The 17,832-nt window shown below is 44.2% G+C and overlaps 4 protein-coding genes and 1 long non-coding RNA gene across 5 annotated transcripts; 3 read left to right on the top strand and 2 right to left on the bottom strand.

Annotated features, from left to right (window-relative positions):
• LOC121274598 lies at positions 1-10,981 on the bottom strand. The gene is made up of 6 exons (XR_005942277.1): positions 10,517-10,981; positions 10,074-10,171; positions 7,189-7,277; positions 4,908-4,989; positions 3,880-4,033; positions 1-526 (listed from the first exon to the last, which is right to left on the bottom strand). It is a non-coding gene; the product is annotated as an uncharacterized LOC121274598 (long non-coding RNA).
• A 1,895-nt stretch (positions 10,982-12,876) lies between these two features.
• LOC121274498 (histone H1-like) lies at positions 12,877-13,527 on the top strand. The gene has a single exon (XM_041181837.1). The coding sequence runs from the start codon at positions 12,877-12,879 to the stop codon at positions 13,525-13,527; it is 651 nt and encodes a 216-aa protein (XP_041037771.1).
• A 730-nt stretch (positions 13,528-14,257) lies between these two features.
• LOC121274563 (histone H4) lies at positions 14,258-14,590 on the top strand. Its single transcript, XM_041181903.1, has one exon. It carries the CDS (start codon positions 14,277-14,279, stop codon positions 14,586-14,588), a length of 312 nt encoding a protein of 103 aa, XP_041037837.1. The 5' UTR covers positions 14,258-14,276; the 3' UTR covers positions 14,589-14,590.
• A 1,391-nt stretch (positions 14,591-15,981) lies between these two features.
• On the top strand, positions 15,982-16,398 carry LOC121274527 (histone H3). The gene has a single exon (XM_041181866.1). The coding sequence runs from the start codon at positions 15,988-15,990 to the stop codon at positions 16,396-16,398; it is 411 nt and encodes a 136-aa protein (XP_041037800.1). The 5' UTR covers positions 15,982-15,987.
• A 307-nt stretch (positions 16,399-16,705) lies between these two features.
• On the bottom strand, positions 16,706-17,476 carry LOC121274540 (histone H2A-like). Its single transcript, XM_041181879.1, has one exon. The coding sequence runs from the start codon at positions 17,464-17,466 to the stop codon at positions 17,074-17,076; it is 393 nt and encodes a 130-aa protein (XP_041037813.1). The 5' UTR covers positions 17,467-17,476; the 3' UTR covers positions 16,706-17,073.
• Positions 17,477-17,832: the final 356 nt, after the last annotated feature.

Here is a 17,832-nt window from a genome sequence, read left to right on the forward strand (position 1 = left end):
TCTGTGTAGGTGTTTACCTGGATAAGGAAACAGGTTCTGATCAGCTCTTTGACAGGCAGCCGAGATTGCGTCTATGAAGCCTGCGAGATCAGACTCCAATGTGTGCAGGGAATGAGGAAGAGCAAGAAGGAGGGAACGTCCTGCGTTGGATAGATTTTGTCTCAAAGGAAACAAAGGTTTGCTTTTCTTCAGCTGTTTCAACAACCACAAGATGTCACAATGATGCGTTACAACCACAGGAGTACTTCTCAAGTGTGTTTGGCGTTTTAATGTAGGAAATTGCTGAACTTTCCAACTATTTGTTTCACATTGTCAGGCTGCATGTTCCTTCAGGCAGGTTTCCATTTGGACAGATGGAGTGAGCGGCTGTGTGAACATTAGTGGTTCGGGGTAGATTCCTCACTGGCCAGACTGGACTCCTGGTTCTGTTGCTTAGCATCATCTTTTCGGATTCTGAATCCAGTTCTGGACTCTGACTCATTCATACTTTTTATCGTAGAACTGGATTTATCTTGGTGTTACAGATCTAAGATAATTGGTAAAAGAATAGCAAATATTGTTTTTCCATCAACCCTTACACAAGTTTACACTTCATAATGCTAAAGACCAATAAGTAGGCAAACAAGGTGTGGGCAGAACGTAAAGAGATTGTAAAGGAATAAATATAGGTCAAATGAGTGAATAAAAGCTTGGTCGATGCAATAATGTGGGAATATCTGAGGATCACCACTTTGGTGGGATAGATAGAAAAAACTAATATTCTTTAAGTGAAGAGAGATAGCAGACTGCTGCGCTGCAGTGAGACTTGGGTGTCCTTGCACATATATCACAAAACAATGCTACATGCAGGTACAGCAGGCAGTTAGGAAGGCCAGTGGGGGGTTGGTCTTTATTGCAAGGGGAATGGAGTATAATATCGGACACTCTTGTTATAAACGAAGAAGTGATGATTGGACAAAACTTAAGAGTATTGAGTCCTGTTTAGGTCTCCTTCTTTAAGGGGGAATATACATACATTTGAAAGAGTTCAGATTTGCCCTGAGAAGGCGGTGGTGAGCTGCCTTCTTGAACCACTGCTGGGAGTGTTAACATTGACTTTGGTCCTCAAGCTCTGGATTGAAATCTGACTCTATAAACTTGTGGCTCAGAGGTGGGAGCTTCACCCAGATCCCTCTGTTCCTACAATCCCATTAGAATTGTAACCTTCATTTCGTGTTTGCTCTGTTTTATTACTACCAAAACAAATGACACCAGGTTACTCTGCAATAAATTTCATCTGGCAATTGTCTGCCCATTCCATCAAAATATCTAGATCCTTTTGGAGATATACACTATCATCTTCATAATTCACAATGCTTCTAACTTCTGTATCAAGTGCGATTGTAACAAGACCTGTGTGACTAATTAATAACAGGGAGACCAGGGTTGCTAACACTGGTCACAAGAACACAAGAAATAGGAGCAGGAGTCGACCACATGGCCCATCTCTGCCATTCAATGCTTTTGTGTTTGATCGTGGGCTTCAGCTCAATTTTTTCCGTTCATTCCCGAGATCCCTTAAGTCCCCAAGAGACCTGGGGAACTCCGTAAGATAACTTTCTCCAGTCCAAAATGTAACCGTTCACCACAAATCTTTGTCATTCAGCTCATTTCACACCTGTACTGCTATTGTCCCTTCTCTTCAATGAGCTCAAACTTTCCTCAGAAGTCTTTTGACAGGCACTTTATCAAATGCTTTTGCAAGTCCATGCAAATCACACCACACATGAGGGCTTCACCCTCATCAAAGCTCTTGTTATCACATCAAAAAAACCTCACTCAAGTTAAGTAACATGATTTATTCTTATCAAATTGTTAGGAAGTAGAGAGGTTTAAGTGAGTTATATTGATATTTGTAGGTGTTAGGAATGAGTTTTAGCTTTAAAGTTTAAGGTTGATTTGTTTTTCTGCATGTGTGTTAAGAAAGGTCAAATGGAGTTTTAGTTTCATTTTAAAAAGGTTCTTGCATTTCTAATGAGATTTATGACATGAAGTTAAACAAACTAGAAGAAGTGAGCTGTTGCCTAGCAACAGGGGGGCCAGAGAGGCAGGACCCCCCACAGAAGAAGAGAAACTACAGTTTCGATTTGGAAGCTGAGGAGCTCAGTTGGTTTTTGAAAGTTGCTGCCAGGAGAGGCTGGAAAAGGGGACAGATAGTCAGTCCCAAGCTAAAGAAAATTCCCAAAATCTAGGGGAGTGGAAGAGGAGAAAGTCCAAAGCAGGCCTTCTAGTCAAAGGAACGATGGGACCCTGAGAAAGGTCTTGCTAATTAAGTTAAAAGTGAAGGGCAGAGTGAAAGACTCCAAGCCTCAGATTTAAAAAGGCAAAAACTACAGAAAACAGATTTAAAGTGAGAACAGTTGGCAAGAGGCAAGACAGTCCAAAGAGACAACTGATGGTCTGCTATGGGCAGGTGAAGCTGGTTACAGCTGAGTCGGTATGAGCAACAGTGTGCGTGGAAAACAGCTTGAATGCATGTGGTAACCCAGGCGAGAGGAACATTGGCGGGAACATTCGAAACCCTGGAGGTGAACCCTTGTGGAAGATGTCTGAAAGAAAGCATTGGTTTGGGGGAAGATTCCAAGGCAAAGTGTTGAAAGTGGAGATTGGAAATCCTCCTGTGAAAGACGGAGTGCAGTGAGACTAGTTGATTCACTGTTCAACAAGTGTCTGGGGGGTAGTTGAGGAGAGAGCCATAACATCTGATTGAGTTGGCATCTGTCACTTGGTTTCAGAGTCTGGTGTGTTTGACCACAGGGTGCCTATTAGTACATGGGCTGTGTACGTTTCGTGGACATTAAGGAATAAGATAGCTTTGTTATCCTTACAAATCTCTATACATCTGTAAAGATATAGTTTTGGGTGAAGGAGTATTGTAACATAGTTCATCTTTTCTTGCTGAAGACATATTTTTTTTTTTATGATTTCATCAGCTGACTCCTTTGACCCTGCTCAGTAGCTGTCTACGTAGTTAATCAAAGAAATAAAAGTCAGGATCTATCAAGCTGGGTTCCACTCTGGTTTCAGGGTTGTCCAGGGATAATCTCAGCTGGGATCATAATAAAATCCATGCTGGTTTTAATTAATTAATGCGCATTTTCCTGAGGTACTTTACATGTTGTCTGGAATTTTCCTTTCTGAAAGATAGTTCACCACCCAGGTTAAACTGACGGCCCTGTAGTTTCTGGGCTTATCCTTACACACTTATTTGAACAAGGGTGAAACAATAGCAATTCTCCACTGCGCTGTCACCACCCTGAATGTAAGGAATATTGGAAAATTATGGCCAGTGTCTCTGCAATTCCCACTGTCTTCCCTCAGTATTCTGGATGCATCACGTCTGTGTCTGGTCGTTCACAACTTTAAGTACACACAGCCTATTGAATACCTTCTCCTGAAATTGTTTATTACCTCTGAACTAAAATATTGATTGAGGTGAAATGGCCCACTTTCTGCTCAGTGCAACTCCTAGAATACAAACAAAATATGATCAATTCAAAATCAAACTATGGGCCTGGCAGTCTCAGGGAAGATTACAATTCTGTCAGAGAAGATTAAAGTTCCTTCAGAGGAGACGATGGCCGAATGCATTCAGCCAGACAATGGGGTTATCTAATTGGAGTTTTCAGGTAACAACTCAGTATGATCATGTGGGCAATTGTTGTTTCAAATTGTCTTCATTTTCTTCATGTGTGTTTCATCGATGAATTCGATGAAATGGTGGGGTCAAGTTCTCAAACTTACCCCTGACATAAGTAAACTGCTCCACCGAGACCACAATGAGTTTTAAACAATGCACTGGGTGACTTACACTACAAACAACATCACATGAGAGCTCACCTGAGATTTGAAACTGCGACCGCTCTTATTCTCATTTATGAACAATCCCATAGTGAGAATCACACCATGAGACCAACAATGTAACTGCATGTATATAACTCAGCCAATACAGACTTCCATTGGCTTTCAAAGCAGACCATCCATCCGTTCAGAGCTATAGGAAAAAGAGAACATTGAAGAAAAACATCATGGATCAGGCAGTATCCATGGACATGGAAAGAAAACTCAGGTTTCAGTTCATGTTTCAGTTCGATGACCTTTCCTGATCAATAGGAAAATTTGGAGCACCAAGAGGTCAGAGCGAGGCCAGGTTGCCAGATATTTTGGTGAACCACATTGAGTCTGTGGATGAGTTCATTTGTGTTCCTGTTAATTTACCAGGTGACCTTGGGTATCAATTCTGTCACAAGAAACTGTCATTCTGACACTTTCTGTCCAAAGTAACTGGTAGTCCAACACTTACTGCTTTCAGAAACTGACACTTAGAAACTTGCTGCTCAGCAATTGGTTTTAGGTGTACTCAATTTTCCTGATTGTTAATTCCTCCTGAACTTGATTACTGAACCACAAGAAAAGTCTTGCTTTCTGCTCAGTGCGACTCCCAGAATACAGACACAATTTGGGAAATCAGACTCAAACTGCAGGGGCTCTGAGCTCTGACAGTCTGTATATTTAGTCAGACAGGTTCCCAAATGATTGCCTTCAGACAGCTCCCTGAACCCACAAGAATGGGGTTAAACTCATTCCTTTATTGAAATAAGTTAACTGCCAATTACATGAGCAACAGTTCCTTAAAATTTAGCTTCATTTTCTCCACGTGTGTTGCAGTGATAATTTTGCTGCAATGACTTCTCAGGTTCTGAAACCTACTGCCGGTTGAAGTAAATTCTGCCTTTTTGCTCACAAGGAATTTAAAAAAAAACACAACTGGTGGTTGGGAGGATAAGTGACAACACAAAAGGGCTCACCCAGGATTTGAACCTGGGACCTCTCACAGGATCATTTCAGGCCCAAAATGAGAATCATACCTCTGGACCAACAAGCCTCCAACACACAGCCAATATATGCTTTCATTGACCTCCAGAACAAGTCACCCTTTTTTTTGGATTTCTGCAATGAAAACAGAAAACAAATAAAAATTACACCTCAAGTCAGGCAGGACCATGGACAGTGAAAGAGTGTTCACATTTCAAGTCAATGACATTTCATTAGAACTTAGCAATGCTAGAACTGTGATAGGTTTTACACTGCAGCTGCTGACAGTGAGCTGGAACAGGAATTTGGCACCCACTTAGTCTGCCGGTGAGTGCGCCATTTCCCTCACTACTGATGTCTTCGTTGTTCACCCATTGACCATTGACCACCTGCTGCTTCCCAAACATTGCCCTGTTCTCAACCTCCAAGTGTCCTGGCCCCGGATCCTTGCAGCCTTGCTCGCTGCGTCTCATGCCAGCCCTCTTGACGCACCGCTCGCCACTCCACGACCAAATCGCTCACCTCCCACTCAGCACGTCACCCCTGACCCCTCTCACCACCCATCTCACCGCAAGGACTGGGGAGATGGTGACATTCAGAGCAGCAAGTGAGGCGGTGAGGGGTTGGGAGCAGGCCGGAGAGCAGGAGGTTAGTGAGGCAGCGAGCAGTCCTGCAAATGAGGCAGTGAGTACGACAGGGACAGCAGTGGCGAGCGAGGCACACAAGAACAAGTACACAAAGAGGAGCAGTAAGAGGCCATTCAGCCCATCGAACCTGGTCCACCATGGCTGATTGGATGGTGGCTTCAACTCCACTTTCCTGTCTGTCCCCATAAGCCTTCACTCAGTTCTTTGTAAAAAATCTCTCCTACTCAGCCTTGAACATTTTCAATGATCCAGCCTCCGTTGCTCTCTAGGGAAGAGAATTCCACAGAAGACAAACCATCTGTGAGAGAAAAAAAGACAAATCTACTTCCGTCAGCCTGAATGGGAGACCCCCATTTTTTTAAACTGCGTCCCCTGATTGTAGAGTTCCCCACAAGAGGATACATAGTCTCTGCATCCACCCTGTCAAGTCCCCTCAGGATCTTATATGTTTCAATAAGATCACCTCTCATTCTTTGAAACTTCAATTGGTATAGGCTCAACCTCCTCAACCTTTCCTCATAAGAAAACCCCTTCCATTCCAGGAATCAGTTAATTGAATCTTCTCTGACCTGCTGTACTGCAATTATATCCTTTCTTAACTAAGGAGACTAAAACTGTACACAGTCCACCAGATACGGCCTCACCAACACCCTGTATATTTGTAGGAAAACTTGCATACTTTTATATTTGATCCCTTCTGGAATAAATGCCAATATTCCATTTGCCTTCTTAATCACTTGCTGCGCCTGCATAACCAACTTTTTGAGAATCATGAACCAGGACCCCCAGAACCCTCTGCACTGTAGAGTTCTGCAGTCTCTCTCCATTCAAATGATGTACTGCTTTTATATTCTTCCTGCCAAAGTGAACGAGTTCACATTTTCTCACGTTATTCTCCATCTGCCAATTATTGTCCACTCATTCAACCAATCTAAATTGATCTGTACAGTCTATATGTCCCTCTTACCAACTTGCTTTCCTACCTATCTATGTGTTATAGCCAGATTCAGCTACTATACCTTCAGCCTCTTCAGACAAGTCATTGATATAGATTGTAAATAGCTGAGGCCACAGCACTGATACCTGTGGATCCACAAGTAAGAGCTTGCCAACTGAAAAATGACAAATATATCACCACTCTGCTTTCTGTTAGATAACTACTCCTCTATTCATGTTAATATTTTACCTCCTATGCCTTGAGTTCTTATTTTGTGAACGTAATAACATGAATCTCAATGTAAATCATTAAGGTTAAGTCTGTAAGCTTGTAACTGGAAACGTGTCAATTTTATCTGACATTTAACATGTTGCTAAGGCTGCACTGTTGTGGAGTTGGCCCAGTGATAATTTGATAGCGGGTGAAAGTTTGAACTAGGATTTACCGATACTCCCATTTGCGGGACCGAGTTTGGATGACATGGAGACAATATCGATCTCTCCTGCTCTGTTTGATTGATGGATGGTAATTGTGATTCTGGAACTATTTATGTTGTCTGAGACTGGGCAGGATTATCTGCACCCACCCTGCCGCTGGAATCACCCAGACCCAGCACAATGCAATGGACTTCTGGCAGGCGTGCCACCTCATCCATGGTGAGTCCCATCCGCGGCCGGGCCAGAACATCCCGGCCTGTGAAACTGATGACCTGTCTGAGTCTCCGTGCTCTGTCAGCGATAATGTACGTACTGTGTGTGAGAGAAGGAGCTGGCAGGAGTCTTCATTCTAACTTGGCTGGAGAAAACATCACATTTATTCTGGTTCCTTTAATTCTTTGCCTGTTGGAAAAAAAGTATGTTTTAGAACTTAAGTATAGTTGAGGTAAAAGGTATAGATTCCATCAGTTTAATCTTCCTATTAATAATTATTATGAATCATTTGTGAGGTTGTAGCTAGATCCTAGCTCTGATTGGCCAGACCCCTCTCAATCCAGTTCTCAACTAATCAGAGAGCCAGGTAGAAGAAACCGTAAGCTCTGCCTGGCTTACATGATCATATTTGAAAAGTCTGCCAATTTCAGGTCATGTGGGAATAATTCTATTTCTAAGTTTCTGGTGGTGAATGTAACTTTAGGATTCATGCTGTAACTTCTGGTCCCACACATTGTACATGAGTGAGATTTGGTATGTATCTGTCACTCTTTGTTTTTTTGTGTGATGGTGGAATTCATTTTCTATCTGTTAATCTTGTATCGTGTCAGAGTGTAGGATTCACTCTGCCTCTGTCACTCACTGAACTGAATGTGTGTGAGAGATTTATTGTGTGTCTGTCAGTCTCTGCTTCTATATGCAAACACTGATATCAATCTGGACATCCCAGTCTCTGCTCTGCTCTGTGAGGGTGGCCGCATTCACTGTCTGCCACTGTTCTGTGTGACTGTGGGATTCATTCTGTGATCATACGCTCTTGGGACTCAACAAGTATGAGAGTCAATCTGCATCTCGCCATCTCTCACCTATTATTAGGTTAAATCTGTAACTGCCATTCATTGGAGCTGTGTTGTTATGGCCTTAATTCTGCATCTGTTAGTCTCTGGTTTGAGATATGACTGTGGGATATATTCTGTATCTGAGAGACTCTGGTGCTGAATGTAACAGTTAATTTAATTTTGTATTTTGGCAGTCTTTATGCAAAAGAGTTTGTAATTGAGTATCTGTCTGTCTATGGTACTGTGTGTGAGCAAGAGATGAATTATGTACCTGTCAGTCTATGGAACTAAAAGTGATTTTGTGATCCATTCCATCTGTCAGTCCCCAGAATTACAAGGGAATTTGAAGCCCATTCTGGAGCTGCCAGTATTGGAAGTGAGTGTGAGTTTGACGTTAGTTCTTCAGTCATCAGACTTTGACTACATGTGTGCTTTATTGACTCTGTATGTATCAGTCTCTGGTCCTGTATCCAAATGTTGATTTCCTTCTGTATCTGTTGGTTGTAGGACTGTGTATGAGTGCAGGATGAACTCAATGAATGTCATTCTCTGATTCTATTTGAGCATGGGATTGAATTTGCTTCAATATATTGCTTGTGAAACTTTTTAAAAAGTGTGTTTTATTCTGTGATCCTTTCAGTTTCCTGTGAAGTGTTATATTTTGAATTCAATCTGCTTGTGTCCGTCACTAGTGCATGTGAATGTGTTATTCTTTCTGTATCAGTCAGTCCCAGGTGAGAGTGGGATTAATTGTAACCCTAACATCTGTGAGTATGGCATTCAGTGTTTAGCTGTCCGTATCTGGAAATAATCATGTGGCTGAAGTTGATTTTATTTTTGTCTTCATCTGTTGCTGTCTGTGAATTAGATTTGTCTTGTGCCTGTCTGTCATTGGCACTTTAAATGACTGGTATTTGTCTATGCCTTATTGTCTTTTTTTTGTGTGTAGTCCTGTGTTTTTCTTTCTGCATTTCAGGGCCTGGTCCTCTGTATAAAGTGGGATTAATGCAGTTTCTGGTGAGTGTGGCCATACCCCTGTATTGTTTGGCACATAGAGTGGGGATCATTCAATATCTCTCAGTTTCTGGCATTGTATATGAATGTGCTGTTCATTCTGTGTCATTGTCTTGTAAAGCATGTGAGTGTGTGTGTGTGTGTGTGTGTGTGTGTGTGTGGGGGTGGGGTGGGGGGCGCGGTGCTGGCGGAGAGGTTATTTGTACTGGTCACTATGCAATGCTGCCTGGGAGTATGAGATTCATTCTGTATATTTCAATCTCTACTGCTCAACATGAATGTGCTTGTTTTTGGTGATCAGTCTCAGGCACAATAAGGAACTCTGGACTTTATTATATCTTTGTCTGTCTCTGGTAGGTTATGTGACAGTGGGCTACATTCTGCATATTTCAGACAATACAGTGCATGTGAAAGTATCATTAATTCTGTATTTGTCAGTACCTGGATTGAATGTTTATTTGGAATTTGTTGTTCGTATGTCTGTCTCTAGGCTTTTATGTGAGTGTGGGATTCATTCTCTGTCTATGTGTCTCTGCGATTGTATGCAAGTGTGGGATTTTCCTGTATTGGTACTTAACATGCATCTCAGGCATGATCTACAGGTTAACATTCAGTAGTTCTGTGCCAGTTATGTAGAGGTATTAAGAGAACAAACTGAAGTGATAATATATGCATCGATCTGATACATGCTCTGGTATATAATTCCTGCAGTTTGAAAACACGGAATTCATACTTTAGTTGTGCATTCTAGTCTAACACTTAGTGATATTTTGGAACTGATATTTAATGTGTAGCTCAATCTACACTCTGGGTGCTTAATAGCAATTCATTCTGTATCTTACAATAGGATAAATGTTGTCTGATGTAGTTAATAATTGGTATTTAATTTGTGGCCGAGATGACACTTTGTATTTAAATCGAGTAGTGGCTGTGCTTTTGCCCTGGGATTGATGTATCTAGTCCTCACGTGTACTGGTTTGATGTAAACAACTTCTCCCACCAATGCTCTGTTTGACTCTTATATTGAAAGGGTGCCTCTCAACCTTGGGATCTATGTGGGTCTCGATATTGTTTCATTTTGGCCTGAAGACCTGGCAGTATCTCTGTGCTTTGTGAGTGACATAGTACTTACTGTGAGTTGGAACCATCCTGTTGCAATTTTCCATGTTTCGAGGAATCATTTGGTTCCTTCAACTCTTTCCTTGCACGCTGAAAACATAACTCATTTACCTGAAGAATAAGTCAAGCAGAAGATAGAAAAGTGATCAAAGTATTTTAAAAATAATTGTTATTATTATGAGCAATCAAAAAAGCAAAACCAGCAGCACATCAGTGTTTGAGCCCACTGCAGTACTGGAGCAATCTGTTTCTGCTAATCTGTTATTTTAAATGGTTTTACAAAAATTTTGTGACATCCAGAAACGACATGTCCTGTGCACTGCTCCTTGAATTAGACTATTCCATGGAGCAATGATTTCTGCAAGAGTCACATTTCTATTTGCTGCTCCCTTTCAACGAACAGTACACCTGGAAACAAGCAGGCACAGTTAAAAATGTCTCTTTCACACTTCTCACCTGGTGCCTGAAATTGATCTTCTTTGTGTAACTGGAAACATTGTTACTGTGCGGCTATTTTCCCCGCCATTCTCTGTCCAATAACAAGGGACAGTGGAGACCGGAACTAAGCCAGGAAGCTTCACTCGGGTTTGGGGAGAGAAAGCAGCAATGATCTTCAATGGCGAGTTCTTCTCACTCTGTCCAGACACTGCTCGAGAATGGCCTCTCCCTTCCCCCCCGCTCACTCCATGTTCCGGGAGCAGCTCGTGTTCCAGGGAGCCCATTCAAAACAGCCGCCGTCTCCGCCCCAGCTGCCCGGACACTCAATGCCAATCTCTGAGCATATCTGCGGACGCGGCTCCAAACCGCTGCGCTGCTTTAAGCAGATGCTGTTTGTTCACTTCCCTCTGGGGCGGTGATGTCTCCGATCGCTGCTGAATTAAACCCTATTCCGCTCACTGAGTGAATGACGCTCTCGGCCATTGTTGGGGGAAGGTTGCGCATGCGCTGTTATCCTCATGGTGACGACACCGGGGAACGGTTTTAAACAGCGCATGCGCAGATCTCCGCAGCAATTCAGCCGCTAAAATCAATGGCAATTTTCCCCATTTCACTCTCATCGCAAAGAGAACAAAATTTCCGAACCTGTGTCGGCGCGGGGGGCAAGGGGCGTTGGGCGCGAGTGGACGTGCGGCGGAAGCGGGGACCATTCGCGTTGGAAGCTCTGGGTTTGTTCATTTCAATATTCAATTTGCGTTCATCCCCTGCAGATTGTTTGTTATTAAACTGTCACTTATCCCGTTAAATTTAGACTTTCTGCAATCTTGGATATTAGTGTTTGTTTGGTTTTCACATTTTTTCAAAGTTGTAATTGAACTTGATTCCATAATGCTCACTCGTAATTAAACCTTCTCTTTTTGTTAGATTACGAACCAAGTCTAACCCAATTACTGAATGCCAATACTCAATGGCCGACCATTTTGTTAGTCTGGAACATATGGTACCAGAAAAATATCTTGCGTGTAACCAAGACATTAACTGCTTTCTGGCCGAGTTACCCGCCGCAATGCAATCTATTAGAATAAGAGACTCGTTAAAACAACTTTACTTGCCATCTTCTATAATCACTAAATTAACACATTATGCCATTTCATTGATTGTGTCAGGAGGCATGGACAAAGCGATCATTTAATTTTGAATCATTCTGCTGTTGACACATTTCTAAACATGGAATCTCTGCTGATTGATTCCGATTATCTGTAATCCCCCCTTTCAAATACAAGCCTTCTTCATTTTCCAATTGCCCCACTTTTTCTAAAATCGTTATAACCTGGTATATTCAGCACCTACTTTTATTTGAATGGTGGAAATATTTCCACACTCTGTATTGTTTCCTTTTCACATTTTGATACTCACGGGGATGAATTCTTAACCCCTGGAATTGTGGTCTAACCGCGGATAGGAGTAAAATAAATCACCGCTGCGATGGTCGGGAACTGAACCTGGCTTAACTGTTTAGGAGGCAGCCGTGATCACCCCTATACCACCATCACTCACTTGTTAAGCCAACGCTCACAGCATTTATAGAAACACGACACACAATATGTCATTGGAATTTTGTATTTGATTGATAAACTGTTTTGCCATATTTCTAACCATGTTTATGTTATTTCACTCCAATTTAAAATGAATGAAGTTACCTCGTCTCTCGTCTCTCGTTCAGCCAGCAGATGGCACCAGTCTACAATAAATTGGCTCGTGCTGTTTTTGAGGACACGCCGAGACAGAAAGGGTCTGTTCCTGCCCGGGGAGCGAGCCAAGCAAGCGGCCGTGAAAGAGACAAAGATAGTCACCCGCCATTACAGCAGGACCAGATAAGTATATCCACAAAGTATCGAACCATATGAAAATGTGTAAAAACCAGAAAATGCTGGAAAAAACTCAACAGCATCTGTGGAGAGAAAAAAATAAAGAGAGTTAAACGTTCGAGTCTTCTTCAGAGCTGATTTTCTTGTTAAATTGAAGATATCAAGTCGAAAAGTAGAGAACATGTCAGCCATCGGGTGAGGGGGAGCGATCAGCGCAGCAGTAAAACGGGTTTACGTCCAAAATGGAGTCCTCAGTTCGAGTGAAATCTTTTCAACAGCAAACGTTCGTTTGTCAGAGACAGGAAGGATGGAGCCTGGGACTCAGGAGAGCCCGAATTTCATTGGAATTGGGGAGTTTATGGGGAGAGAGAAACACAGAGAGGCTGGAGGAGCTGGGAGCTGTCTCTGCCCCGTCCGCTCTCTGCCTTTAATTTGCTCTGAGCCGCCACCACTGGTTTCATTTCTGATCCAGTTCTGACTGTCAGAGAGATTTTCCACAGAGTCTCGGATATGACTGATACTGCAGCCGCCGAAACAGCTCCTCCAGCCGCTGCCGCTCAAGTCAAATCTCCCAAGAAGAAGAAGGCGGCTCCCCGATCGAAGGCAACCGGTCCCAAGTTAGGCGAACAGATCCTGAAGATTGTGGCGGGTTGCAGCGATCGCAAGGGGATGTCCCTGGCCGCGATAAAGAAAGCTTTGTCTGGCAGCGGTGTCGATGTGGGGAAGCTGGGCTCCCAGATCAGGTTAAGTATCAGGAGGAAGATGGAGAGCGGCTCCCTGGTGCAGGTAAAGGGACAGGGCGCCTCCGGTTCCTTCAAAATCCCTAAGAAGGAATCCCAGGGGAAAGTGGGAAAGAAGGACAAGAAACCAACAGCCAAGAAATCTTTAGTAAAGAAACCAGCGGCCAAGAAAGTGAAAACAAAGAAAGCAGCAGCCAAGAAATCTCCAGCCAGGAAAGTAGCAGCCAAGAAATCCCCAGCGAAGAAAGCAACAGTTAAGAAAACAAGCAGCAAGAAGGCGGCAACTCCAAAAAAGGCGGTGAAAGCGGCGGACGGGAAGACGGCGGCGGTGAAGAAACCCAAGAGCCACAAGAAGGTGGAAAAACCTCGGGCTAAGACCAAGTATAACCCCCAAAGAAAGCAGCGGCCAAACAGAAATTAAGTGTATCTTGTAAAAGTCAACCCCAAAGGCTCTTCTCAGAGCCACAACGTCTCCCTGAACAGACCTGATCCCACAATAAAATAATTCCTGTCTCGCGGCCGGGCTCATTCTCAACAGAAATCATTTCAAATTCATACAAAAGCAAAATACTGCAGATGCTGAATTTCATCTGAATATGTTATATCCCCACTTTCTCTCCCAATAAAGATGTCTGGCAGATTCAGCGTGAGACGGTAACACTGGGGGCGAAAGGCCGCTTTACATCAATTTTAATACAGGAGATTCCCCCAAAGAGCTACAATAATGTGTTTGTAAAATGCTGGAACCGTGTGTGCATGAGGATGATGATGTTACTGAGGATGATTCTTGTTGTAGAATACACTGTTTAGTTCGGAATATTACTGAGTGTTAATTATAACGAGAGCATATTTCAAAGTTCCGGGTTGCTGAAACTCCTGACTGAAGCCCGGGTCTGTCAGGGTTTGTGTCTCGGTCCCATTAATAATAAATGGTTTCAAACTGGCGGTTGCAGAAACTGGAGGAGGAGCTGAAAGATCAGGGGCTGTTCTCTCTCTGTCTGTCACTCCGGCTCTCTCCTCCCTCCCGCTCTCTGTTTAATCGTCACCCTGTCTCCTCCCCTCCCTGCTCACACTCTAGCTTTTTCAGTCAGGTCCGGGCGCACTGTATAAAAGAAATCCGTGAAACAACTCGTCTCTCATATTCTGCAGCAATCTGAGTGAAGAATCATCATGTCTGGCAGAGGAAAAGGAGGCAAAGGACTGGGTAAAGGCGGAGCAAAGCGGCACCGCAAAGTGCTTCGTGATAATATCCAGGGCATCACCAAACCAGCAATCCGCCGCCTGGCTCGCCGTGGCGGTGTCAAGAGGATCTCGGGTTTGATCTATGAGGAGACTCGCGGGGTGCTGAAGGTTTTCCTGGAGAATGTGATCAGGGATGCGGTCACATACACTGAACACGCCAAGCGCAAGACGGTCACTGCCATGGATGTGGTGTACGCTTTGAAACGCCAGGGCCGCACTCTCTATGGATTCGGCGGCTAAACAACTCGACCCTTTCTACCAAACACACAACAAAGGCTCTTTTAAGAGCCACCCACCACCTCACAGAGAGTGCAGAGACCTGGGAACGGGAGCTGGGATGGGCTGTGATCAGGAATGTAACGTTTGAAATATTCTGGGTGTTGAGGGGGCGGGGGGATGTATTAAGTGTCTAAATTTAATCATTGTTTATTTACCTGGATGGCAGATTCTGCACTGACGCTGAAAAGTCTCTCCACTGCTTCACATTTTCGTGAAGTTTTGTTCTTGATGAATAATGAGTCGGATAGTAATGACAGGATCCGCCGGTTCCTGTGACACCAGCCGTTCAATCCGTCAGTGTAGTTGAGGTTACAATCAGATCAGCCATGATCTCACTGAATAGGATCAGACTTGAAGGGCTGAGTGGCCTCCTCCTGTTCCGAAACCCAATGTTCGTGAAGTTACTGACCGGTTTGGGAAACTGAATAGTTTCAGCTCAGCCACTCGGCGACCTGGAATTCCCGCAGTCTGAGCCGGACTCTAGCTCTGATTGGTCAGCCTCTTAGACTACTTCTTAACCAATCGCAGAGTCAGGAACAAGAAATTCAAAATTATGATTGGTTTAATTGTTTCGAATGCGAAAAGCCCGCCAATTACAATCATGGCAAATGCCGACATGCGAGAACCTTAATTTTCAGGGAACAATTGTTATTCTCTCACTTTATGATTTGTTATATTGTATCTTCTGTCACAAAACCCTGGCGCTATTTTAGGAACTTGTCGGAATTTGTCAACAGCGGGAGGTTCGAGCTGCTCCCTTTCCCAGCACTTTATCGGCATGAATAGTCCAGAATGTGGGCAACGGGAAGGTGTCTGAAGCCCCCAGCACACTTTCCATTTTATTACCCATTCCAGACCTCTAAGCGAGCGGCGATTTTAAGGGTTGGTTGTGCTGTAGGGAGCAATGGACGGGCCATCAAATTTTCCCTGGGAAATTCAGCACTGACTTTACGCAGTTCAAACAACAGACTGGTGTTTCTGTCCAAAAATGAGCAGATTCACCAGGATGATGCCGGGTTAAAAATTGCCGAGACAGGTTACATGAACTGGAATTGCATTGGGATTAGGAAATAGTGATTGCCAGTGAAAAGCGAAGAACAAAGTCTTTTGTCGAAACGGGAAACGGCTGCAAAAAAAAAGCGGAATTTTTGAAACAGGCAATTAAAAACAACTCGACCAATGAGGACCTGAGTTTTCAGGGATTAATTCATTGGTTAGATTTTGGATGAAACTGCCTGGGCGTAAGGCTGCAGCCAATTACCGTTCGGGGCGGTTCCTCACAGAGTTTAAAAAGGCGGATTGTAGAACAGACTGTATTAATATTCCTTGTTTCTCAGACTGTGGTGGATCTGTTTAGAAAATGGCCAGGACCAAGCAGACAGCGCGCAAATCGACCGGAGGGAAAGCTCCCCGCAAACAGCTGGCTACCAAAGCGGCCCGGAAGAGCGCTCCAGCCACGGGCGGGGTGAAGAAGCCTCATCGCTACAGACCCGGCACTGTGGCTCTGAGGGAGATCCGCCGCTACCAGAAATCCACCGAGCTGCTCATCCGCAAACTGCCCTTCCAGCGCCTGGTGCGAGAGATCGCTCAGGACTTCAAAACAGACCTGCGCTTCCAGAGCTCGGCCGTCATGGCCCTGCAGGAGGCCAGCGAGGCTTACCTGGTGGGGCTCTTTGAGGACACCAACCTGTGCGCCATCCACGCCAAGCGAGTCACCATCATGCCCAAAGACATCCAGCTGGCCCGCCGCATCCGCGGGGAACGCGCCTAAAACCCGTATTCAGCACCAAGTACAACAACGGCTCTTTTAAGAGCCACTAAATCGACAGATGAAAGAGCTGCATCTCCTGTTGACCGCTCCAGCACTTACGCATCGCGAAGATACAATTTACTCTCCCTTGCATCTGCTATTTTTGAATTGCGAGATTACAAACGATGCCTTTGTCAATAGTAGCTGAGATCAATACAAATTTGAGAGCTGCAAGCATCTTAGTGTAATTTTCCAATGAATTGTTTAATTTGCAATGCGCGTAGATAAATTCCGTTCCTAGGGTGAGCCACGCTTTGCAAGTCACTATTATCGCAACGCTATGAGTAGGAAGTGTGTGTCTGAATAAACCTGTGGCTGATTAAATCACTTCGCAATTAAATAATGCTGCAAAATCACTTAAATTCAGCACGCAACGGGCAGACACTAGGTCACCCTTTTAGTGGGTGGTTCTGAAATGAGTCAGACACCCCGGCCTTATATTCTTCACTAAAGCGGGAGATGTGTGAGCAAAGAAACAGCGCAATGTAAAGAGGCAACTGACAACACAAACAATTCAGGAACAGACCACTCCACCTTTACAATTCCATCTGACTCCCTGACAGAGTAGCCCTTTCACAGACTCTGTGAGTGGCTCTGAAAAGAGCCTTTGGGTTATTAGGTTAAAGAATGGCCGCTTCACTTGGTCTTCGAGCCCGCAGCGGTGCTGGTTTTCTTGGGCAGCAGCACGGCCTGGATATTAGGCAGCACCCCGCCCTGAGCGATGGTCACCCCTCCCAGCAGCTTGTTGAGCTCCTCGTCGTTGCGGACGGCCAGCTGCAGGTGTCTGGGGATGATGCGGGTCTTCTTGTTGTCCCGGGCCGCGTTACCGGCCAGCTCGAGGATTTCAGCCGTCAGATACTCCAGCACAGCAGCCAGATAGACCGGGGCTCCGGCACCCACTCGCTCAGCATAGTTGCCCTTTCTCAGCAGCCTGTGAACACGGCCCACCGGGAACTGCAGTCCAGCCCGGGAGGAACGAGATCTGGCCTTAGAGCGAGCTTTACCGCCGGTCTTTCCTCTTCCAGACATTTCTACAATCTCTCACTTTCACAGAGAATGAGTAAAACCGCTCACATTCGCTTCTCTTATAGCTTCGGGAGGAATGGTGCTGCGGCATTGCTGATTGGTCACTTTGTGTTGCGTCACATAGTGTTGAACATGTCACCAATCAGATATCTACTGAACTCACCAATCCGGAGACTCCACTGAGTGAGGGCGGAAAATACCGGCGCCAAATTCCAACCGATTTTTGTTCAAATTTTAAAAGCCCGCCAAATTTGCGAAAAACGGACAGAACATAGTGTTAATTGGAAATAGGTAATTCAGTATTTAGTACACGAATCTTTGATTTCCTTAATCTCGCTATGTCTTTCTCTATTTTACTATATATCTGTA

Source organism: Carcharodon carcharias, assembly GCF_017639515.1.
Source record: "Carcharodon carcharias isolate sCarCar2 chromosome 37 unlocalized genomic scaffold, sCarCar2.pri SUPER_37_unloc_1, whole genome shotgun sequence".
Lineage (NCBI taxonomy): Eukaryota > Metazoa > Chordata > Chondrichthyes > Lamniformes > Lamnidae > Carcharodon > Carcharodon carcharias.